A 23,280-nucleotide genomic window follows, 5' to 3' on the forward strand; every position below is an offset into this window, starting at 1 on the left:
CCACTGGACATCTGAAACAATGTGCTGCTGTCCCTTTAAGGAAGTTGGCGTCATTGTTTGTGGGTGTAACCCGGAAGTTTTCTGTTATTTCATCAGGCGAGAACATGCTGCCCGGCTGTGGGGGAACACATCCGCCGCTGTAACTTTGATTTTTTTATGAAGCTCGTCTGTAACATCGCCGCTGAATTACTGAAATCCAGAGCAGCTCACATTTCAGCCGCAGCTCGTCGACTCGGAGGAGAGATGTGTAAAGAGCTCAAGACCAAAGTGCTGCGTTTATTGCCACCGACCTCCAATGGGCCGTGTGCTCCTCAGGAGAGCCGAACAGGTTAGCCCTGCCATTCACAGCACCTGCGCACGTGGCTGCACGTAGGCTGTAGCTTTTGAAAAAGACTTTGGTAGATTTCAGCTACTGAAGAAAGATTTGCATAAGACAGAAGTCACGTAAACATTGCAGCGTGTTACATCAGATTCCTGTTTCCCTTCCTGTCATGTGTGACATGGACCACACCCACAGAATTTACGTCATAGTTCAGGAATCATGGATAGTAAAATAAACTTTAGAAACAGAGAGCTGTCTGGCCAAACTGCACATCAAAGCTTTGCTCATGAACTTTGCAGATTGATAACAGCTCTGAGACCAAGTGTCCTGATTCTGTACTTAAATAAAATAAGGAATTAATTAATTGAATGTAAAATATTCCTTTTTAACCCAGTGGACTACTGCTCATAAGAGTTACATATATACAGTGAATATATGGAGGTATTAGAAGTGGACAGACTTGTTGAAATATGGATTTATGAATAAAGTGACTCATTACGAAGAGTTGCCTTACATCACTAATTCATTTATGTATAAGTATCATGTATCTACATGAAGGATACAGTTAGGTAGTTGACACAAAAGCTGTTCGTAAATCGTATTTATAAGTTCATCATATGTTTTGCATGCTTACACTTATTCTGCATGATGGCTAGTCGACGGTTAGATAAGTGCTGCTGATGAGAAGTAACATAATAATTACTTAAACAGTTTTCAAGTGATCACCAGATCATTTGAGGGGACTCACAAGAAACAGTTGTTTGAAAAGATGCTGGTTTTCAGTCCCCGGTCATGGGTTAAGCTCCAAGATATCTGAATCCTACACTTCCCATAATGCACATTAACAGCTGTATGAGACACAGATCAGTGGAGTGCCCTTCATGTGCAGTTCTGGGAGTAATATTTATTTGTACTACTGAGTTTAGCATAAACGTTTGTTTTTAACTGTCAGTAGTTTGCTATCATGTGCTCTTTTCGGTGGTTGACCCCTCATCGACCAGCCTTGTTGCTTTCGAACTGCAGATGATGCTGAAATCCTGAGCTGCACGGTGAAGGCCCTGAAGGAGGGGGACGTGGTCGCTGTGCCCACAGACACCATCTACGGCCTGGCGTGTCTGGCCCAGAACTCCGGAGCCATCAGAAAAACCTACGACATGAAAGGACGAGACTCGCAGAAGCCGCTGGCCATCTGTGTGGGAGAGATTCAGGAGATCTATACGTGAGTGCTTGCAGGCATTTCTGCTATGTGATTGGTGGACAGTCAATATGATAAGCTGATCTCTCTCTAGTGGAGCTACAGTTTGATGAAGATTGAAAATACCAGCAATCACTGTTATGTTTCGGTGTCAGTCCCTCAGACGTACGATGGTTTCTCTGCAGACCTGCCACACGGCACAGACATACAGTGGTGGAGCAACTATTCAGATCCTTCGCTTAGAAAGGTTATTGACATTCGCTGAATTTGAAACTCAGTGAATGTCTCCTCACTTTCTTTCTGTCAGGTCTGAGTGAGACCTGAACAATGCTCCACAGTCCAACAGTAGACACTTCAAAAGGACTGAAAGCAAAATATTTAAAAAGAAAAGCAGCAAATCCTCATCCTTTGAAACTGGAACATTGAAATGTTTTTGCATGAAAAAAAAAAATAGTTGCAAATTAATTTCTGAATTGTTTCAATACGTTTCAGCTTTACTTGTACATATTGTATTGAATCGATTGACCTAAAGGCTCTTTGCATGTTTTCTAACCAAAAAACCTGAGTTACAAACCAAACGTACCTCAAATGTATGCTTTAGCACAGTACTTGAGTAAATGTTCTTGGTTACATTCACCTCTGCAGATACATTAGTCACACACAGAGGAGTCACATGCAGAAGAGGCCGAGATCCCATCTTCACACCACAGAGACACGCTTTACATTTTGAGCGACAGGCACACCTGCTGTCCCAGAAATCCCACAGTATTCATTAATTCATTCGTTAGATAACTGCATTTTAGATGAAGGCACTTGGAAGTAAATCACGAATTAAGCAGAGGAGATGAAGCAGATTATTAAATGGCAGCATCCTGGATTAAACACAGAACATCAGAGATTAATAATGTCAGACTCTGCAATAATCTAAACTTGGCTTGTCTGATAATGACTGAGAGCAGTGTACCACCAGCTTTAAAAGCTGTTTCTGCATCCATGCACAGTTACTGTAAGGTGCCGGTGAAGGAGGAGCTGTTAGGTGACCTGCTGCCCGGGCCCGTGACTCTAGTGTTCGAGCGATCTGAAGCCCTGAACGCAGATCTCAACCCCTTTACTTCGGTAAGTCCGCTCCCTGAAATGACATCACTGAAAATGAAAACATCCATCTGTTGCTCACATGCCGGCGTGCTCCTCAGCTCGTAGGCGTACGCATCCCAGACCACGCCTTCATGAGACGCCTCTGCCAGATGTGTGGGGAACCGCTCGCGCTCACCAGCGCCAACATCAGCTCGCACACCAGCACCGTGGCCGTGCACGTAAGTGAAAGAGCGTGAAAGAAAAATAAGGCGTGTTTCCCAGCAGCTGAATTCAGGCTGGGACCTTGTTTTCTCTTTGTCATCCTAACGCTGTTGCGTTTTTCCTCTGAAGGAGTTTCAGGAGCTCTGGCCCAAACTAGCAGTGGTGGTGGACGGAGGACCAATAGGAGACCAGAGCCGCCTCGGATCAACAGTGGTCGACCTATCAGTGCTCGGGAAATATCGCATCATCAGACCGGGCTGGTGAGTTCACGCTGTTGTCGTGTGCGTTGCTTTTTCTTTTCTTTTTTTTTTTAACGTCTCTGCAAATGAAATCATGCATATCAATGATATCCACAAAATTAATACAGGAGCATAAACATTTTAGCAAAGCATTTAAAAACTGTTTAAAAAGCATGTTTTAAATGATCCACAAAGGATGTGATGGTTCAGATGTCAGTCACAAATATTGATTATAGATATCTGGAAACGGTGTACGAGACTGATGCTGCAGTTTGTCATCTGATAGTATAATATTGAACAAAACACGGCTCATCGCCGGACTAATGGTTTCTGTGCTTCAAAACACACGTGCCGTGTCCCAATCAATACCACAAGCTGATTCTAAGCAGGTTTTTACTATGCGGTGTGGTCACAGTGGAAAAGTGACCGTATGAATACTAAATACAGTTTTTGATGCGCACTACTCTCCCACAATGCAAACCAGAAATGCAAAGGAAATGGAGAATTGGTTGTAGGTGGAAAATATCAAAATAATCTGTGGGTGGTGGTCAAACGGCTTCAAAACAGGTGCAAATTTGCAATAGCTGCAACCACGTTCGCGCATGCACACACACAAACACACTGTGTTTTGGCTGATGACCAACCCACAAAATCTTGTGTGACTCTGTAAAACGTAAATAAAACCAGAATGCAATCATTTGCAGACAAACAGAAGTGCTTGCATCCTCGCTTGTGAACGACTGAGCCTTTCCAGGATGCTCCTTTCTTACCCAATCATGATACTATCATCTGTTACCAATCAACCTGTTTACCTGTGAAATGTTCCAAACAGGTGTTTTTGGAGCGTTCCACGACTTTCCCAGTCTTTTGTTGCTCCTGTCCCAACTTGTTTGAAACGTATTGCTGCATCAAATTCAGAATAAGCAGATATTTACAAAAATCAATGAAGCTGATGAGGTCAAACATCAAATATGAGTAAATGTCAAAAAGGATTAGCAAATTATTATTTAGGTTTAAGCAGCCTCCCAAGTTCTTTGGAATCAGGGCTGTGTGTAGTATAGAGTTAGTATGTACCGTATGGATCTGGGACACAGTTTTCTCTCTTTCTGTTGGCTGTCTATGCAGATTTGCATGGCAGAGTTGATCAAAGGTGAACTCTGACCCAGATCACACTGAAACACATACAGGCTTCCTGTAAAGTGAATTGCATATATACTATATGCAACACTGACGTGTCATGTGACTACACCTCCAGCTCTGCTGTTTACGACACGACGCAGGGAGAAGGGAATAAACGCACCAAAATCGAGCACAGGCTGATGTCCACCTGCATCACGCACCTGCCAGTGTTTCTGGTTCGCTGCTCTGCTTTCTACAGCAGGACCCGCGTCATCACAGTGTAGTCCACCGCCGGGAGGATGAACCTCCTGCAGCACCTGCTGTGTTCAAACACGTGCAGGCAGAATATGCAAAACACTCGTTACGTTAGAAAGTAATCAGGGGTGTTTTGCATTAATTAGTGTGGACTAAAACATGGGTACAGTTTACTTCGCTGTGCCACCCCACCCTCCCAACCCGCCCACGTTCACACTGTGAAGGCGACTCACTACATTAAACAAGAAATGACTGTGCTTCTCTTCTCAGCGCCCTTTCCTCCACGGTTGACGTGCTGGAGCACAAACACGGACTGTCAGAGGACTTGGGGGACCAATGACCTTTGAACTCGCCACACTCCGCAACACACGCTGGGACGCGCACACAGCTTCGACCCGGGGCTTCCTCAGACAACATGAATCCTTTTCACGTCCACATGGAAGAACGACTCCTTCCCGGGAAAGACTACGACTCAGGAGCATCCAGAGCGTGAAGCCGCTGATGGCCGATATTGTTCTGGTGGCTGCTTTAAGGTCGGGCGTAACTTTTTCTATTGATGGCCATATTTTTCTGCCTTACTGTGTGTCTACTATTATGGGAATTTTAAACTATAAAGCTATATATCTTTTTGTATTGTCAAAGCTGCGTGTCTTAACTGAGAATACAGTGGTTTTTTCCTTTGACTTCATATTCATATGCAGTTCTGGGAATAGCATTGAATATAGAGCAAGTCTTTTGAGTCCAGAACTGTTTTCTTTTATTAAAGTATGAATACTGTATTTATTTTATCTGCATGTCAGCTCAACAGTATAAGATCTGCAGTTCAGTTGGTCACCTGCTACAGTTACAATAATGCTGTTCAATGTTGGAGCTTAAACTACATTTACAGGATGGAAAACACTGTAATATTTCAGAGTTGTGTTAGAACTGACTTGTATTTGAAAACTGGAGCTTTTTTTAAAAAAACTCTCATCACCACATGTAAAGTCGTTTTGATGGATTGCACAACCTGGCACAGCCACAATAAAGGTTTTTTTCTCTATCGCAGTCTCAGTCATGCATGAGAAGCTGTTTGAGAATACTTCTGTCTTTACTTTTCGGTGTCTGGATTTGACTCATAATTGATTCTTAATGGAGTGTGAAATCAAGAGTCAGATTGGAAATGTTTAAGAAAAATAGAAGCGACTCAGAAGTGCCCTCCACACTCGAAGAGCATACTTTTATCCTCCGAAATGCTTTTCTGAAAGTAGCTTTTACTTTAACAGACAGCAGGATTTTATCAAATCTGAATCGCACGAATCCATTTAGCAGAGTGCCCCAGTGAGTGCTGCGTTTCTCTCCATGCAGACGCTCCACAACACTTAACTTCTGTTCCTGTTGCTTTTACTTAAGGAAGGTCATGTGTGCCCACGATTGCTTATTTCCATAAAGGCAGTAACACCACAATTCAGATTATCAGATCAGTCAGAATTAGGAAAAGTTTAGCAAACCATTTTTTATATTTTAAGGTCAGATTTAACACTTTGATGACCTGTCTGACTTTATTTGCCAGTGGACTGACATACTGACACTGAACACCTTTGTTTGCTGTGAGCACAGTGGAGAGGAGCAGCGCTCATCTGCATCCTATAAATGTATAAATACTTGGATTATAAATACTTGGATTATTATTATTATTATTTTATTTTACTTACCAGCTACCATGCTTTTCTTGACATTTCTCCATGTTGGATTTCACTGCTGAAGCTTCTTTGGCAGAATTACAACAATCTGAAAGGATATGAAACCCCATTTAAGTATTTTGTAGTTTCTGAAAAACACTTTGGCAAATAGGAAAATAAGCCTTTTTTTTTTTTACTTTCTTACCAAGAGTTAAATAAGCAGATTCTCGTAACCAGAAGGTCGCCAAGCAGTCAGCGGAGTCTCCAGAAGGTCACTGCACCCAGTCAAGAACTAGTCCAGCACATAACTCCTCATATCACCACAACTTGTCATTTTTACACCTCAGTTTTTGTATGGACTGTTACTGTTGGACAGAACTAGGCTAGCTGTTTCCCCCTCTTTCCAGTCCTTATGCTAAGCTAGGCTAACTTAACAGAAAGATATGAGAGTGTTATTAACTCTTCTCATCTAACTGTTTGCCCGAAATTAAAGTATTTTCCCAAAATGTCAACTGTTCTTTTTACTTTCATAAGAATCGTGTTCAGGATGTCGGATTTTTGCATGACAGCCGCAGGAAACTTCATTTAAATCTTCACTTGCATGTCCGACCTCAACTTACAGCTTTCTATGAGCTCTCTGAACTGGGGTCAATGTTAGTGTCTCATTCCGTTTGAGAACCTGCTGTAGATGAAAGCAAACCATTAGAAGTGTCCCTCTATTGTAATCAATTCTATTATTTAACTGCAGAAAGGAAAATGAGGCCCGTAGGTAGTGACGCATAGTATTCATGGAAATCTCAGGCAGGAGTTTGCTTGAGGCAGCCGTTCATTAAGTTGCATTAAGTGAACAGAGATCAGAGACAGGCCTTCAGAGCATTTCACAAGTCTGGGCTGTCAGTAGAACCCTTTAATGCTGCTTCACCTGAAAACTCAACCAAGACAAGACCAAGACCACCAACATGAGTCCTGTTCTTGCAGATCAGCACTTGTGCACAAATATACGCACTTACAGAGACTCTCACACCTGGTCAGTTAAAGGGAAAAGCATGTCCTTATGCACTCGTGTCTGTACTGATCAATATCTACATTTACTTCTTTTGGTCTTTCTCCTTCGTGTGTACACATTTTGTGTACAGACGCTCACATGAGCCACTGCTCCTTCTCTTTGTTGAACTGCTCTGCCCAGCGGCGGGTCAACTCCAGGTAGTGATCAGGTCCATGTGGCTGATAGTCCAAGTACACACGGGTCACCGTTTTTTTGGGCACCGCCCTCTCTATCTGCGTCCCCTCGTGCCATTCATTAAACGACGTTATGGCGACGACCTCTGGCCTCACATTCAGCGCCGCCTGCAGGGCTGTCTCATAGTAACGGCCGTTCACCCTGTTGCGCATGTTGTGGTTGTTCCACGGCCGGATGCTGGTGTCGATATAACCAGGTCCGACACTGGGGATGAAGAGGAGGTTGTTGCCGTCGCAAAAAGCTTTGATGGCCTTCCAGTTCTGGTGAGAGGAGCCGAAGGAGAACCCGTTGGAGGCAAAGTAAGTGTACATGCCATCGAAGCCACCTGCGAGGATGTCGTGCTTGTGGCGCTCCTCCACAATCAGGGCAATGAAGATGGAGTCGTAGGCTGAGCCACGCACGCTGTGGGAGCCGGTGGGAGTCAAAAATTCAGACCAGGACTCTGGTGGAGTTAGGTAGGAGTCGTAGATGTAGAATAGAGGAAGACTCTTCCCCGTGCTGGAAGTAAACTTGTAGAAGGCTCCATGGTCTCCGTACCTTAAAAGATGATAATATAGTACAATAATAACACTAAGTGCTGAAACAATCAGTTGATTAATAATTAGTTCATTAAATGAAGAATGTGCAGTAAACTGATGATTTTGCAAGGCTTCCTGCAAAGTAGCGGAGCTAAAAATGTAAACTTTCTTCTGAGTCTGGTAGTAGAGAAATGACCAGGGGCTAATTAAAATAATTCAAAAGGACTTCTCCCCTGGGGAGCATTAATGTGGTCGTCAAGTGTCAGTGCAACCTGCCTGTTGGATTATTAGATTTCCTGCGTTTCAAGCTGACATGACGATAATACAAGAAGAAAGAGTTTATTGCTGGGGAGCACAAATCTGCTCAGCAGGTTTCTTGGCAGTCTTTTTGATATTTCTGGGGAACAAGAGGTTTTTTTTGCCCGACGGCACTTAAACCCCTTAACAAGCCACTGGCCACCATCGGCCAAGTCATTACAAATTCGTGCTCTGCAGCCAAATATTGTTCAAAACCACAGAAATGTATTTCAAATTCAAGTGGAGAGCCAAAAGTTTCTAAAGATGCCAAATATGTCGGGTTGAATTTTGAGGAAATGTGAATAAAATGATGCACAAGACAAGGAGAATATTTCCGTTTGATGGAACGACGCAGCAAAACAAAACATGGGGTTGCATTTTGACTTAATAAAGACATAATTGTAAAAACCTTTAAGAGGTTATAATTGATATTTTTCTAATAATGTATCAAAAGACAGCGTGAAAGGTTTGTTTCCACAGAGAATTATCACCTGAATCTGAAGCTCCCCTCGGCTTCACGGAGCTTTAGAGTGAGTTTGAGCTCATTGTTTAGCTGTCCGGCCTGCAACCTTACTGTTACTTTTTGGCAGCAGCAGGCAGCTGTTGCAAACATGGAAGAACATTTAGCATCTAAAGAGCCAGAAATTTCCCTCAGGAGTTGGTGGAGACCAAAAACAGAGCAAAAGCAGAGTAAATATTGGACTCCGTAATTCATGGATGTGTAAACGAGCAACTATTGACTAAAACGGCATGTTAGCTAAAAGGTGAAGAAACATCAATGTTGTGCTCATATCTTGTTTCCGCTGCCCCCAACGAGCCAAAAAGTCATGTTATTGCAGGTGAATACTACATGGGATGAAGGAAAAGGTGGAACTACATATTAAGTGAATAAAGAAGGATTATTGGTCACTAAAAACATTAAGATTTATAATCTGGCTACCATGAGTGTCCACAGCAATGACAATTCAATGGAATGGATTTAATTGAAACCCAGCCAAAAGTTTCAGCATGCCTTGTCACGGACAAACATGTTGGTCAAGTGACAATTATGACCAAATATTGATGCTAGAGAAAAGGTCAGAGGGTAAGTGACTCCTCCATTGATAACCTAACCAGCAGATGACCACTGGAGGTCACTATCGAGGCAAAATATGAAGACTTGCTCACCATGACTTGTTAAAATTTATTGCAAAGTGAACATCTTTGGAGGTTTTGGGCTTTTGAGTTTCTTGGCAGGTGCTCCTTTTTACAGCAACCTCCGTATTTAAGGTCAGAAAAGTAGCTTTTGCATCATAACTCATTCATAAGTCATGAAACTGGCCTTATATAATCAGAAATGCTTTCTAAAAGTATTTCAGTTTTGTAACTGCTTTTCTTTTTTTTAACTGTGCATGAAATCTTAATGATTTTCTATGCGAGTTGAGTCGGTGATGAAAACGTGCCTACCTGTCAATGATATACTTGATGTTGTCATGCACACTCTGGTCGTTTCGTCCTCTGTATGCTTGGATGTGAAATGCAACCTAGGAAAACATACAAAAAGACACACGCCTTGTTGGTTTCCATTCATCATATTACTGCCATTAAAAAATGATACCACAGTCAGCATTCTCAGATGACCTTAGCAAGTATTGACTTGAAATCAGCATTCATATTCTATGGGGAGACTCCTCAAAGAGGGCTGACAAGTGTGACAAAATGAGTCTGTGGTTTCTAATTAAAGTTTGAGAAGACGCCAAGAAGAAAACAGCTCAATAAAGTGCATATTATATTAGAGTTTTACCGTCCTAACTGTGCAAATCAAGTAAGTCGTGCAACATTTTGACCTTATGTGGCCCTAAAGCATAGCAGGCGTCTAGTACCACGTTACAGATGACTATACTTGTTTACAGGTTATCTAAAACACCATGAACAAAAGAGTATAACACCAAGTTTGGCAACCAGTACAGCACACCACAGTTAGCCATTCAAGCAGATCCTTTGCAAGAGGACGGGACTGTGGGAGATGTTTTTCACCCTGAGTGGTGAACCTCTGGGGACTTTTGTAACACTCGGTTAATGGCTCACTTAGACAGGGGGGATTTGCAATTGATGAACAACGGCGGCCGAGGAGTGAGGGACCTGAAGCGACATGAACACAAAAAGTGCTGAAGTTGAATATTTTAAGGCATGGCCAGAGAATTCAGCAACGTTGAATAATGTATGATCAGAGCGAAACACTTTGACACAGTGGACATCCAAGGGGAACAAAGTGAGGGAAAGGGGCTTTCTAGGATGAAGGAGGCCTACAGCAACTAAATGGATGCAAGGTGTCTTTGGGCGAGGCTGACATAACCAGTTTTGTATGATGACCTGTCTTATCTCTGATAAAAAACCTGGCGAAAGCCTACATTTAGCCCAGTATTATGCTCAGAGACTGAGAGCCTACAAGCTTGCAGTTCTGTGAGCCTATGCTTGTGCCTTGAGCTAAATGCTAATGTCAGCATGCTAATGTGCTCACAATGACAGCGCTAACTGCTGTTAAGCAGGTTTCACGTTTACCATGCTCATTATCTTAGTTTAGCATGTTAATGTGCTAACATTTGCTAACTGGTGCTAAAAACAAAGTACAGCTGAGACTCATGGGAATATCATTACTTCTACAGGTATTGCACCATACACATTATTGGACAAATACACACTTTGACCTGATGGGGGCGCTAGAGTAAATGTTACGTGAGCAGCGGTCCTAACACTTCATCCTGAGGGAGACATCAATATATGCAAATTTCATTGTTCTTCAAATCTACCACCTCTCTAGGTCACACCACCATGTCCAAGTGGAAGATTCATATTCCTGTTTGACTGCCTGACGACGGCTTGATGCTGAAAGGCATTGCATTGTGTTTGTATGTCTAACATGGCCGTGCAATAATTTTCCATTTTTCTTGACATTTAATCTTTGTTGATGCATTTTGCAATGCTGTGCCTGCTCTCTACTCAAATGTTTACTGTAGGGAAGCTGTATTGCAAGCATACGGTGCACGCAGCACTGGAGTTTTTCTGTGGAAAAAGGACTGTTGACGCACTGAGTGTGTCACTGTGACATTGACCATAATTGTACTAATGGATTAAAGTGATGTTTGGAGTTGGCTAAAGCCTAGCAAACTGTTATAAACTGCAAATGTCTATAGATGAACGTTCAGCTGGGGGCAAGAAAAACAGAATCACTTGTGCCACTAATGGAGACGCTAAGTGCTTTTATGTGCAACGAAATGCATATTTTGGTGGTGTAAGATGCACTTTGCTGGCAAAACATCAGTTTGAGGAAAGATAGAGGAAGAAAGATCCCTGCCATCTGAGTAAATCACAGCCTGGGATGAGTGTTTATGCAGCCATAACACTCTGCACTTCTTCTAAAGTAACAGTCCAGTGAAGTGTGATCAAATATGAATATATTTTGAAAAACTGTAAGGTATTAGAGGATGTGAAGCCACATAATTATCATCTACAGAGGAGGAAAAAGGCTGTTATGGTCTCCTGCTCACTGCAGCGGATCTCATGCCACGAGAAAACTCAGCTCATTTTCCAAACACACTGGCCCATTACTCTGTGGTAATTTAGAAGTAAATGAGATAGAGACGACGCATTTTAATACCTCATAAACATTGACAGCATGAGCCTGGAACAACCCCAGCATGATTTATGCTGAGCAGAGAGGAATTTAGTGCCATGTCATGCAGAAAGCACAAAGGGAAGGATCTGAGCCAACACGACGATGAAGGTCCAGACCTTTCTAACAATTAGATCAATTTAAACAAAGCTGAGCACATTTCTCAGTCAAGGCCAGTGGACACACACAATAATGGTAGGACTGAACGTAACAACTCTGTGCATCTGTGGCGGATGCCATCATAGGGCACCCATGGGCCTTATTTCCTGGGTACATGCAGCTACATGGCCTACATACGAATTCTTACAGCCCCTCAGGGTGCAGATTGTTCAGGGAGGCAAACTGAGTCATGGGACCCATGATGCACATTTCCCCTCTGCTCCCTCCCTCCCTTCCAATCCCCTCACCACCACCACCCTGTCCCCACCAAACCGCCCCCACCCTCCCCTGGGCAGAAGGACTATTTCAGCTCCACTTCAAGCTGAGGTCGAGCAGCAGCGCTGCTGCAGTGGAGGCTCCATGTGATCTGCTCTCCAACTCCGCCGTACAGAATACAAGATACGCGAGCGGTGTGTGGGTGCTGCTGGAGTGCTGTTCAACTTATATAATAAAAAGTACATTGCTTTCTTGCAGCATTACCCAAACAGGGGTCAGTGTGTTTTTAGCTGTGTGGTGTGGGACTGCCAGTACGATGGAAGCTGGATTTGTTTTTGGTGTGCTAGCTCTGCTCCTGTTTCCATTCATCTCCATTTTAAGATGTGAACATGCAGGAATGCTAAAAATGCAGTTTAGTGCATGCGTCTTATCTGAAGCTGTGTACCACTATGGGTGCATAAAACTTCCTCAACCTTAGCAAGGCTGAATTACCAACCAAGCAATATTGGCTGTGCATCAAAATCTAGTTTAAACACATTTTCCAAGTTCTAATTCTGTCTCTCTAAATTAGTTGTTTGTTATCTCTTGTTATATTCTTCTAGAGTGTCTTTGCAGCAAAATCGCTCTCTTTTCTCTTCCTGTAAAACATTACAATCTATTTAATGATTCATCTTGACGAGCGGATACGGCACTTTGTCCAATCAGATGTGACTTGGAGCAGCTAGCTAAACCCGCCCATCATACCTGACCTGTAGGTCATGGTGGCTAGCAGAGCAATATCATAGTAGGTGGTGTGTGTTTGGGTGTCAGCTGGCAAAAGCTTTGTCTCTCCAAAAGAGATGCTCTAATTTATCATGTTTTCCCTCCTCCACCTCCTAAGAACACAAGTGAAGGAGGTGCTGATGGAGGCCAACAGTCCTCTCCAAACACTTTAAGCACTGATCATTCAAGTCGGACATACGTTGCATTACAGAAGACAAACTAAATTCTGTTTGTTAGATTTGCAACAATTAGTGGATTAATCGACCGGCTGATAAACAAATTTATCAGCAGCTATTTTGCTAATCAATTAAATAATTCTTCAAGCAAATTGGTAAACATTCCCTGGTTCCAGTTTCTCAAATGCAAGGATTTGATGCTTTTCTCTGTCATAAATAATAGTAAACTGAATATATTTGTGTCTGGGACTGCTGTTTGAATAAAACAAGCAATTTGAATACATCAGCTTGAGCTGTCAGAAATGACAACAGGCATTTTTCACTGTTTTGGGGGGATCAATGGAGGCCCAGTAGCATTTTTTTTTTTTTTTGCCCCAGGCCCCTTAATAGATTTATCCAGCCATGAATCTCATAAAGGTTAATACCATATTCATGGCCCACTGAGCACATAAAGCCACCATAAAGATTCATTTACGTGCTGTCTTAGATTGCTCCGTCAAGCAGTTAGGAAGAGCGCCGAGCTCACTGTGACCCTCGTCCTCAGTTTGGACAAGCGCTGCTGTGACAAACGACGAGACAGCACAGGACAAGAAAGGACAAAGACGTCAGATCGAAAGCAAAGTGCATGTGGACAGGTGTCCTATCCCTCTTTCACAGAATAAACGTGTGACTTGTTTTATACATGCAGAAGATTCATGAGAGTTCATTCTTCCTGGTGTTTTCTGTTTTTGTCTTATCTCTCTTGGGTGTAGCTATACAGACTCTCAGAGGTCCTGATGTTTCAAAACTTCATGTATTAACACAATGCATTTCTCAGATTGACTCATAGCCACTTTGCTTCTAAAAGCAGATTGCAGATATGTGTGTTTCCTGAATTCTGATTTGATGCATTTCTGGCTGTTGCCACTGCTCCTGTGGGACCATCTGTCCTCCTCGCTCGGGCTTCCCTCCCTCCTTTTAGCCTCCCTTTCAGTAGAAAAGAGCAAAGAAATATTTTGAGGTTGTCGCTTTAGAAAATTTACATTACAGGTCCGAATGATGAGAGCCAAAGTTCTTTACCTTGTCAGCATTTTGCTGAAGTTATGCAAGAAGAAGCACTCCAACGATAACTGTCCTTCTGTGCAGAGGGAGTGGGAGGAGTTCATCAAAAACAAGGAGAACTGGAAGAGGACTGCTTGGAAAGACTGCACTCAACATGCTGCTGCACACAGAATCATTTTATTCGAAGGCTTCCTCTGTGCTGCTCTCTGATTGTGATCTTCTAAGTGCTTTCATAAAACAGAGAGATAAGCACTTCTATACGGAAACGTTCAGTTGATTTGTGGAAAGCATATCACGGTCTGTTTTTCCCCACACACGCCTCCTCCACGCTTTTTATGAAAGTGTCACACTTGCTGGGTCACTGACGACAAGAAAGCGCGGCACTAAATTCAATCTATTAGCTTCTCTCCTGGCAGCATTATGTGTAAATCCTCATCAGCTCGGCGATGCATGTCTAATCCAGGCGTTCTTGTCTTGCCCTTGCAAAGATACATTATTTCTTCGCCTGCAGCCAAACAGCAGAATAAACAAATGTGATATCAAATCTGACAGACGGGCCTGACAAACCTACTGCCGCTCATCAGAGTTGTTTATACGGAGAACAAAGCCAATATGTGTCACATCGCTGCTGGAAAATGAATTAACTTTATCTTCACATCAGCATACAAACACTGGCATGATAATGAATTGTGTTACTTCCGACTGCTTTGCTTTGTAATTAACCTTGGTAATAACTTTATGTTTAAATGCATCCTGTTGCCTTACAGCTTTAAGGCTACATTCTTATTTTAATGTACATATGAATGCATAAAATAAGAACATACTACCATAGGCTTATAAAAACACAATTACATGTGTAGCCTAATGACAGAAATATTAAGTTTATTGGTGGTGTTCTGGTGTTTTTTATTACAATTCATGAACTGAAACTAGATCAGAAAAAATAAATAAATACTAAAAACTTGTCAGGTGTCATCATATTAAAGTGCCTTGTTAGACCAACAGTCCAAAACCCAAAGATATTCAGTTTACAACGATAAATGACAAAGAAAAGCAGCAATCATCATATCTGAGAGGCTAGACTGGAGAATGTTTTGACATTTTTCACTATTTTTGCCTGAAAAATTATTTAAAATCTTTTCTTTTCTGTTGAAGAAATACTAATCCTTTAATTTGGTTCCTGACCTTGTTGCATGTTAGCTGGCTCTTTACTTTAAAGATGCTGTGTCTTGTGCAAATGCTGTCGGTGCATTATTAACGGCACCTGCTTTGACATAGGAAAACTCTTACAAGCCTGTCTCTCACTCGTCATTTCAAATTCATGCTGAAAGACAATCTTGTATCTCTCGTCCTCCCTCCCACTCCCACCTCCACCGTCCCTCCCGATCAGTATCTGGAGAGCATCTGACATGAACTGTATCGCATTACGAGCGAGCATTCCCTGTAAAAGTTTAATAAGCCGTACGATACGGTGACAGGAGGAAGAGGGACTGACATGGACAGTTATTTCCTTCAACGTGCCATTTTCCAACCTAATTGGCAACTGGTCACATGGTTTTGCTGCCCCCCCACCCCCCCACCCGGCTGATGTGCTCATTCAACCTCACTGAACAACTGATCCAGCTCTTTGACCTGTTTTTCCCTTTCTTTTTTCTTTGCTCTAATGCCGGAGATGTCACTGCAGCCGCAAACATCCGGAGTCAAATCCCTGAGTAGCACAGACAGCTTTATAGGAGGCAGCAGAACAAGTTTAAAAGCTCTCAATCTCACTCTCCCGTGACAAAAAGAAACTGCCGCTTCTGTGCACAGCAGGATGGTTGGTTTGAGATTCCTCTCCTGAGCAGTGTTAAGCTCTCTGCTCACCTCTGTGAAGCATCAATAATCCTTTGCTATAGCTCCTGTGTCACTGTGCTCTAAGTGAGACGAATGGATGGAGAGATAATGGACAGACAGTCATATTTACACATAGAACCTCAGCCTCGTTCATATTCTGGCAACTGTTCAGAAATGAAACAATGGATATCTCTCCAGACATTGACATTTGTGTTCAACAAGCTGGTTTTACACAATTAGCCTACTTTAATACTACTATATAGCACATAGTCTGTATCATTTGTAGGCGTTCTGTAGCTTTGTTTAGTTTGTAGAATGTAAAAGTCAATGAGCACAGTCTGAGCTGGCTTTCTGCACTTCATGGAGTGCCGCACGGTTCTGTGCTTGGCCTACATTTATTTTCTCTATAAACAAATAAGTTAGCTGTTAATGTGCATGAATTGAATACTCATTTTTATGCAGATGATAAGGTGTTGTATAGCTGTGGATCTTCTCTCCTAAATTTATTTCACTGAATTCACCTTGCAATTTTTATCTCAGATCACAAGACGTATATCTGCTGCATGTCTCTAGTGTACTGACAGAGATGGTAAGGACAGGCTTTATGTTTTCTGTTCAAGCCACTTGCAACAATCTGCAAACAAAATTTAATTGATGAATCTGTAATCGCTTGCAGTATTCAAGATGGCTGTAAACTTTATGGTTTACAGCCATCTTGGAACTTGGAAGTTTCTATTCTTAATTGTGTCTTAACCTACTTTTAGTCTTATATTAGTCTTAATGTGTTTCTACTAATGTTTTATCTGTTGACTGATTATTGTTATTGTTTCGTCTGCAACTTTAAAAAATTATGAATGAATACAAATAGAAAACAATTAAACACCCACTGCAAACGCCAACATCTGCAATGCTGGTTGAAAATTAACAGCTGCTAACTTTAAATGGACAAATCATTGAACAATTAACACATATTTTCCTGTGCCAACTTGGGAGTACGCAGTAAAAATTGAGCTGAATTATCATGCCTAAGAATAGATTTGATTCACTGCTCCTCTTTGAGCCTTGGACTCTTTCCCTACTTTGTTTCGGGTCTCTCTCAAACACACACACACACACATACACACTCAAAATGTGCTGATGCCTTTTACCTTGAGGTTGTGTCTATATGCAGCATCCAGTACGGCTGGTACGAGATCCTCAGCGGGTTCCCCATTGTCGTCAGCCAGGCCAGGAGGATACCAAGACAGGACCAGAACCCCTGGAGACACACAGAAATTTATGAGTCCATCCAGGACCAAAGGCACTGGTTAATACCTCAGAGAGCATCTACTGCTGAGAACCTATGTCTAAAATGCATATGAACCTCTAAAAGTGTTATGCATTCTTGAAACGATGTATGGATTTCATGCTGATTGTAAGAAATTCTGACAATCCTGCGGGGAGAAACGGGTACTGAACTTTCGTTGTCATTAATCTACTATGAGGTTTCCACACAACTTTTCACACAGTTTTACAGACCAATTTAAGACCACTGAACAAACACAGTGCTCTTTTATTGAAATGCTGTAAAAAATTCAGCTCTAGTAATCAACTAGGGTTACTATCACACATATTTTACATGACTCAGACAGATGCTGGTTCAGTTTGCATAGGTGGATTATGAGACAATGGACCCTTGAGGACAGAAAATCCCCCACCCCTCTAAAATAGGAAATAGGATTAACTCATCACGAAGAGCAAAATGGTTATTTTGCACCTCTTTGTGGTCATTTTGGTATCTTTGCGGTCATTTGCATTATTTTTCAACTCTTTGTAGATGTTTTACAACTATATGTGGTCTTCTTTCATCCCTTTGTTGTCATTTTGCATTTCTTTGTGGTGGTTTTGTGTCTCTTCCTGGTCTTGTGTGGCTTTGTGGTCATTCTGCAGTGGAGGTGCATCTGCGGTTGTCTTGCATCTCTTTGTGGTTGTTTTGTTCTCTTTGTGGCTGTTATGCATTCCTTTATGGTTGTTGTGCCTCTCTTTATGATTGTTGTGCCTCTCTTTGTGGTTTTTGTGTGTCTCTTTGCGGTTGTTGTGCCTCTCTTTGTGGTTGTTGTGCCTCTCTTTGTGGTTTTTGTATGTCTCTTTGCAGTTGTGGTGCCTCTCTTTGTGGTTGTTGTGACTCTCTTTGAGATTGTGGTGCCTCTCTTTGTGGTTGTTGTGACTCTCTTTGTGGCTGTTTTGCTCCTCTTTGTGGCTGTTATGCATCCCTTTATTGTTGTTGTGCCTCTCTTTGTGGTTGTTGTGCCTCTCTTTGTGGTTTTTGTGTGTCTCTTTGCGGTTGTTGTGCCTCTCTTTGTGGTTGTTGTGCCTCTGTTTGTGGTTTTTGTGTGTCTCTTTGCGGTTGTTGTGCTTCTCTTTGTGGTTGTTGTGCCTCTCTTTGTGGTTGTTATGTGTCTCTTTGTGGTTGTTTTGCTTCTCTTTGTGGCTGTTTTGCATCCCCTCATGGTTGTTGTGCCTCTCATTGTAGTTGTTTTGATTCTCTTTGTGGATGTTGTGTGTCTCTTTATGGTTTTTTGCATCTCTTTGTGGTTGTTTCTGTCTTTTGCATGCCTACGTGCCCATCACCCTTATCCTGCACCTGATTGATGAATGCATGTGTCATCTTTGGATTATTTATTAGGTCTTGTTTTAGTAGCAGTCTCTCTACGCAGCCCGAGTGTGTGACAGCTCATAAATTCCAGAAGAGAAATGCTTCCTCATGCTCTGACGCTAGCTGAGAAATAAGTTCATATCAGCCACAGCGGTGCCTGGCACCAGAGAGGATCTGGCACATCGGATATGCACTCAGGGCTAATTCATTAAACTCATGTCCGCTTGCTGTGGAGCTGTGCGGACTATTAGATTACAATACCCAACAGTGTCTGTGTGTATTAAGAATATGGTTGCAGCTATTCATTTTATTTATGGGCCTCTGAGATGTGGTGGGGAATCAGTCATCAAGCAAAGTGGAATTATTTAGAGTTTGGCTGGCTGCGGTGTCTAATTAAATGGATTGTTTTAAATAAGAATTGGGAGGCGGCACTCCCATGATCCATCTGTCAAGGCGGTAAGGTTTCAAAGGGACGGATGGTCTGGTCATCACTCCAGATGGTGTAAAATAACCTACAGAGCCGCAGGACAGACACATCAGGGCCTATCATGTGTGGGCTGCTGATGGCTGGACACACTGGACTGTTACTCGATACCCGGCTACAGGACACTGCTGTCTTTTAGAGAAGCCTTACTAAAGATTGACGACACACCTATCAATATTACACGAGGTGGACAAACAACGCATGTAAACCAGAAGATCTCACAAAAAGATGAGGGACGTTAGGACTAGGTGATAATTTTATACTGCGATTTTATTCAACTCTCATATCTACAGTACACAATTCTAATTAGATAATTACACACCTTTTAAATTTAGACTATTTCAGTCCTGTTGAAGATTTTAAAGCTCTATCGTCAGATGTGTTTTCTGATTGATGTCATAGTTTTTATTAAATCTGTCACTTGATTGCTGTCTGTCTTTAGCTGTGTTGTTTCTTGAGGCATGTGGTCCGACTGTAAATGTTTCTTCTCAGTGAGATTACCTGATTTAACAAAGTTACAAAAACTTTGCAATTGATTGAGTCTCAGCTGAAAGGCAGCCAAATGAAATGACCATGTTATTACTCTTTTAGCTAATTCACTCAATTCATGATTTCCAGCACAGAGAAAATGAGCTACTGAAGCTATTGTTTCACATTAGTTAAGAGCTGTTCTTATGAAGAGCATGTAAGCGGAAAAGTTAATTGCATCAAACAACGTTGATTATTGTGGCGTTTGCATCTTAAGATTTTAAAACATATATTTCCTAAAATCCTGATATTGAGTTCAACCATATGACCCAGCCCTCTGAGCTGAAAAAACACAGTACACAGACCCACACTCTAACATTTCCTGAATCAACTTTTGAAATTATGACAGTCAGGAAGCTACTGGTATAATGCATAGGACTGATGATTATTGGAGCTTTTGGGGTCCTGGTTTCTCCCTCTGTGCTGCAGGAAACCGCGCAGCAGCAGATATTTGGGGAGCTGAGCGCGCAGGGAGCTGTCCGGTGGATCTGTGGTGCTGAAAATGTTTTGTGCCCCTCAAGCGAAAAGCGGGCAGCTTTGCGCTCATACAGGCCAGATTTTGTGCAGCTGCTGAGCAAGAAAAACAACACTCAGCTCTTTATTTTTTCTAGCTCTCTCCAAGAAATTCAGGGTGCCCCCACCGCATCTCTGAACTGTACCTGCTGCAGAGGCTCCGATCTGCTCCATGTGGGACTCCAACACGTCCGGGTCCCTGGAGCTGTACGGACCGAGCTCGGGGTAAAAACTGGAGCCGATGTCCTCTGGCGGCATATGTCTCCCTCTCGGGTAGCTGGATGCGATTTTGGGGTCCCAGTGTGGCACCAGGATGTGGTCCCAATGAATGTATTTGCCGTCCATATGTGGGCTGCCGTACCAGGTGTAGTAAAAAATATGAACATCATAAAATATGGTCCCCTCGGGGCCGGAGATGGCCACAACTCCTTTGGTGTTGCTGCCAGCCGGGCGGGCTTGACCCGGGGACGCGGTGGCGTCACGGGACACGGAGCGCCGGTCCATCTTACCCCCGATCATCGGTAGGAGCTCCAAGCCCGGAGCCAGATCCGAGAAACCGTCACTGGGCTTCAGGGTCCTCAGTCCCATCATGGTCCCAAAAACGAACAGCGTGAAGAGAAAGAGAGCGATGCAAGCTTTCCTCCGTAGTCTTGCCATGTTTGGCTGGAGTGGCACAAGCTGCGAACAGCGTGGACGCAGAGCGCAAATAAACCTCCCCGCGTGCTGCTTCTGCTTCACCTCACAAGCTACGAGCTGCTCTTCAAAGTGTCCCGCGTCTGCAAATGTGCATATCTTCTGAATTCATGACTAAAGAGTGGCTACATGGTTGCAGTCCGGTCGCAGTTGCCTGTGAGATTTGTAACTTTCTTCTGCAGCCTCGTTGTTTTTGCATTGCGCTGAGCTTCATGCAGACTGTGAGGTATCACCGCAACACTAACTCACTTTCTGCCCCAGAAAAACGGGACTAACCGAGTCTATTAATGTCGGATGGCGTTGTTCCCATCAAGGACCTCTTAGTCACTGGTGTCCAAACTGTCTCTCTCTGAGCTGCGTTACTCCTCCAGCTGGCTGCCGCGTCCCACCCAGAGGCTGATCCATCCACCCGACAGCGGGCTGTTGGTCGGCGTCGACATGCACAGAGATGCTCTCTGGTGACGGTGTCCGGAGGGGTTTTCCAGCCTCTGTGGTTGGTCGGTTCCTCGTTCACACGCTCCTTTTTGGACAACAGAGAGGCGGGACTCTTCATCTCCCCTTCTCCTGTTTGTGCATGTCTGCAGATCCGTGCGCAGACAGAAATACAACGTTTAAGGAAAAAAATAAAATGCTGCCTGCAGATCAACAACACAGATCAAGTGAAGCTAAAGTCTTGTCATTATGTCAGAAGCGACATCATTATGAGTCTCTGCAGAGTCTGTGAGTCTAATCTCTTCATCTGGAGACACAACTGTCATAATATTGGTTTTAAAGTTCAAGCTCCGGCGTTTGATTGCCTGGCTGCCCTGCACGCTGAGTTCAGAGTTATACTGACACCTAGTGGCCATTTTATAGAACACAGGGAACTTAGAATTTATCTTTTAGGCAAAAGCAAAATATCCCTGGAAATGTTTTTATTAGTGCGGATTTCGAACAACATGAAGTAACTTAGAGGGTTTACTGGAAAGCAGCACGTCAGCAGAAGGGCGTCCTGCGCTTTGCTGCCGCTCACATGAAGGAAACAAACACTGAATCTAAAAACATAATATACAGACTGAACTGGTGTCACGGAGCTCCGGGTAACGCCAGAACAAGAGACAAGAGCCGTCTTTGCAGTCCATTAGCTTGTTGCGCGTTGGCTGCAGTCCAGCACTGAGAGCCAAACGTCTTGGCGTCCGGCCAAGATAATCCGAGCCAGCACTGACCCCTCCCCTGGAAATGACCCGACTCGCTGAGACATCATTAGATCGTTTCCCTTGTCCATATAATAGTTTGCCTGGGTATAAACCGATATATCCTCGAGCATTTTAAGCTATTTGCTGTTTAACAAAGCCAAATTCACTCTGAATAACTGACTTTTTCAGATGTCCAAGTTTATGGAAACCAAAGGCAAATGGAGAGCAAATGAATTTTCCTGCAAGATGGCCTGAACATTCATCTTTAGAAGATGCCAATTTTTATAGTCTCTTTAGTTTTAAGGAGGAAGGTGTTGGAGTAGCTGAAGTGTCTGAACAGCTCGTAAATGGCAGAAAAACAACTTTTTGCGTCACTTGGTGGTGCGTTCACGGCTCATGGTCGTTAATGTCCGTCTCCAACGTCGCAAACAGGAAACAAACGGACCTTCTTTCTTGAGTCTGACTTATTGTTTGAATCGCTGAAACGTTTATATTACAGGTTGTGTCGTCGTCGTTTTAAAAGTAAAATAGGGACTTTTGCATCTTCAAAACGCATGATAAATTGGGAATATTAGCATACTTTTGCGGCTTTAAAAAATACCACAGAGGAAAAAAGGCCTCCTCTTAACTGGACACGTCTTGTCACCTGAACATCTCATAACAGAATCTGATTTTCCTTTAAATCTCTCTCTTTTTTTTAACTTAATCAGGATGATGGGAAAAAAATAAGTTAAAAATTAAACTCTGGTTTATTTGTTCAAATCTATTTGGTTTGTCATGTTTGTATATGCTTTTATAGCAAAGCATTAATGGTTCCTATATGTTTAAATCGTTTTATTTTACCAGATGTTTTACCTTCAGTACACTGGAGGCTCTGTTTTTCTATAACATACTATAATATAATCCGACTCAGGTCAAGAAGTCTATTTATTGGTGTAATAAAGTTTTTTTTGTTTGTTTGTTTTGCTATTTCTTGAAATCACCAACTTCAATGCATTGAGATGTCGCTTTGTTTTCTCTCATTCGCGCTGTCATCATTTGCATATTTTGGGACATCTAGTGCTGTATATTATGTAATGTTTAAGGTCATGACACGCGTGTTTTGCGGGTCCACAAGGGGTCGTTGTGGTAGTTGTGATGAAATCGACTGGTCACCTCTGAAACATCCACCAGGCGTTTTATACACAGAGGTGGAGCTGTGCCGCCATTCGTCGTTAAAAGTTAAAATAACGATGAAATTAATCTCCACAGATAAATGAAACCAATTCCAC

General features: G+C 42.7%; 2 protein-coding genes across 2 annotated transcripts; one reads left to right on the forward strand and one right to left on the reverse strand.

The window, feature by feature from the left end:
* Positions 1 to 101: 101 nt before the first annotated feature.
* Positions 102 to 5,469, forward strand: yrdc (yrdC N(6)-threonylcarbamoyltransferase domain containing). The gene is made up of 6 exons (XM_041942966.1): positions 102 to 328; positions 1,346 to 1,541; positions 2,519 to 2,633; positions 2,711 to 2,830; positions 2,943 to 3,073; positions 4,697 to 5,469. Exons 1-6 carry the CDS (start codon positions 157 to 159, stop codon positions 4,764 to 4,766), a joined length of 804 nt encoding a protein of 267 aa, XP_041798900.1. The 5' UTR covers positions 102 to 156; the 3' UTR covers positions 4,767 to 5,469.
* Positions 5,470 to 7,180: 1,711 nt separating this feature from the next.
* Positions 7,181 to 20,798, reverse strand: LOC121610966 (glycoprotein endo-alpha-1,2-mannosidase-like protein). The gene is made up of 4 exons (XM_041943313.1): positions 20,288 to 20,798; positions 17,130 to 17,239; positions 9,589 to 9,665; positions 7,181 to 7,864 (listed from the first exon to the last, which is right to left on the reverse strand). Exons 1-4 carry the CDS (start codon positions 20,796 to 20,798, stop codon positions 7,228 to 7,230), a joined length of 1,335 nt encoding a protein of 444 aa, XP_041799247.1. The 3' UTR covers positions 7,181 to 7,227.
* Positions 20,799 to 23,280: the final 2,482 nt, after the last annotated feature.

This window comes from Chelmon rostratus, chromosome 8 (genome assembly GCF_017976325.1).
Source record: "Chelmon rostratus isolate fCheRos1 chromosome 8, fCheRos1.pri, whole genome shotgun sequence".
In the NCBI taxonomy this organism is placed as follows: domain Eukaryota; kingdom Metazoa; phylum Chordata; class Actinopteri; order Chaetodontiformes; family Chaetodontidae; genus Chelmon; species Chelmon rostratus.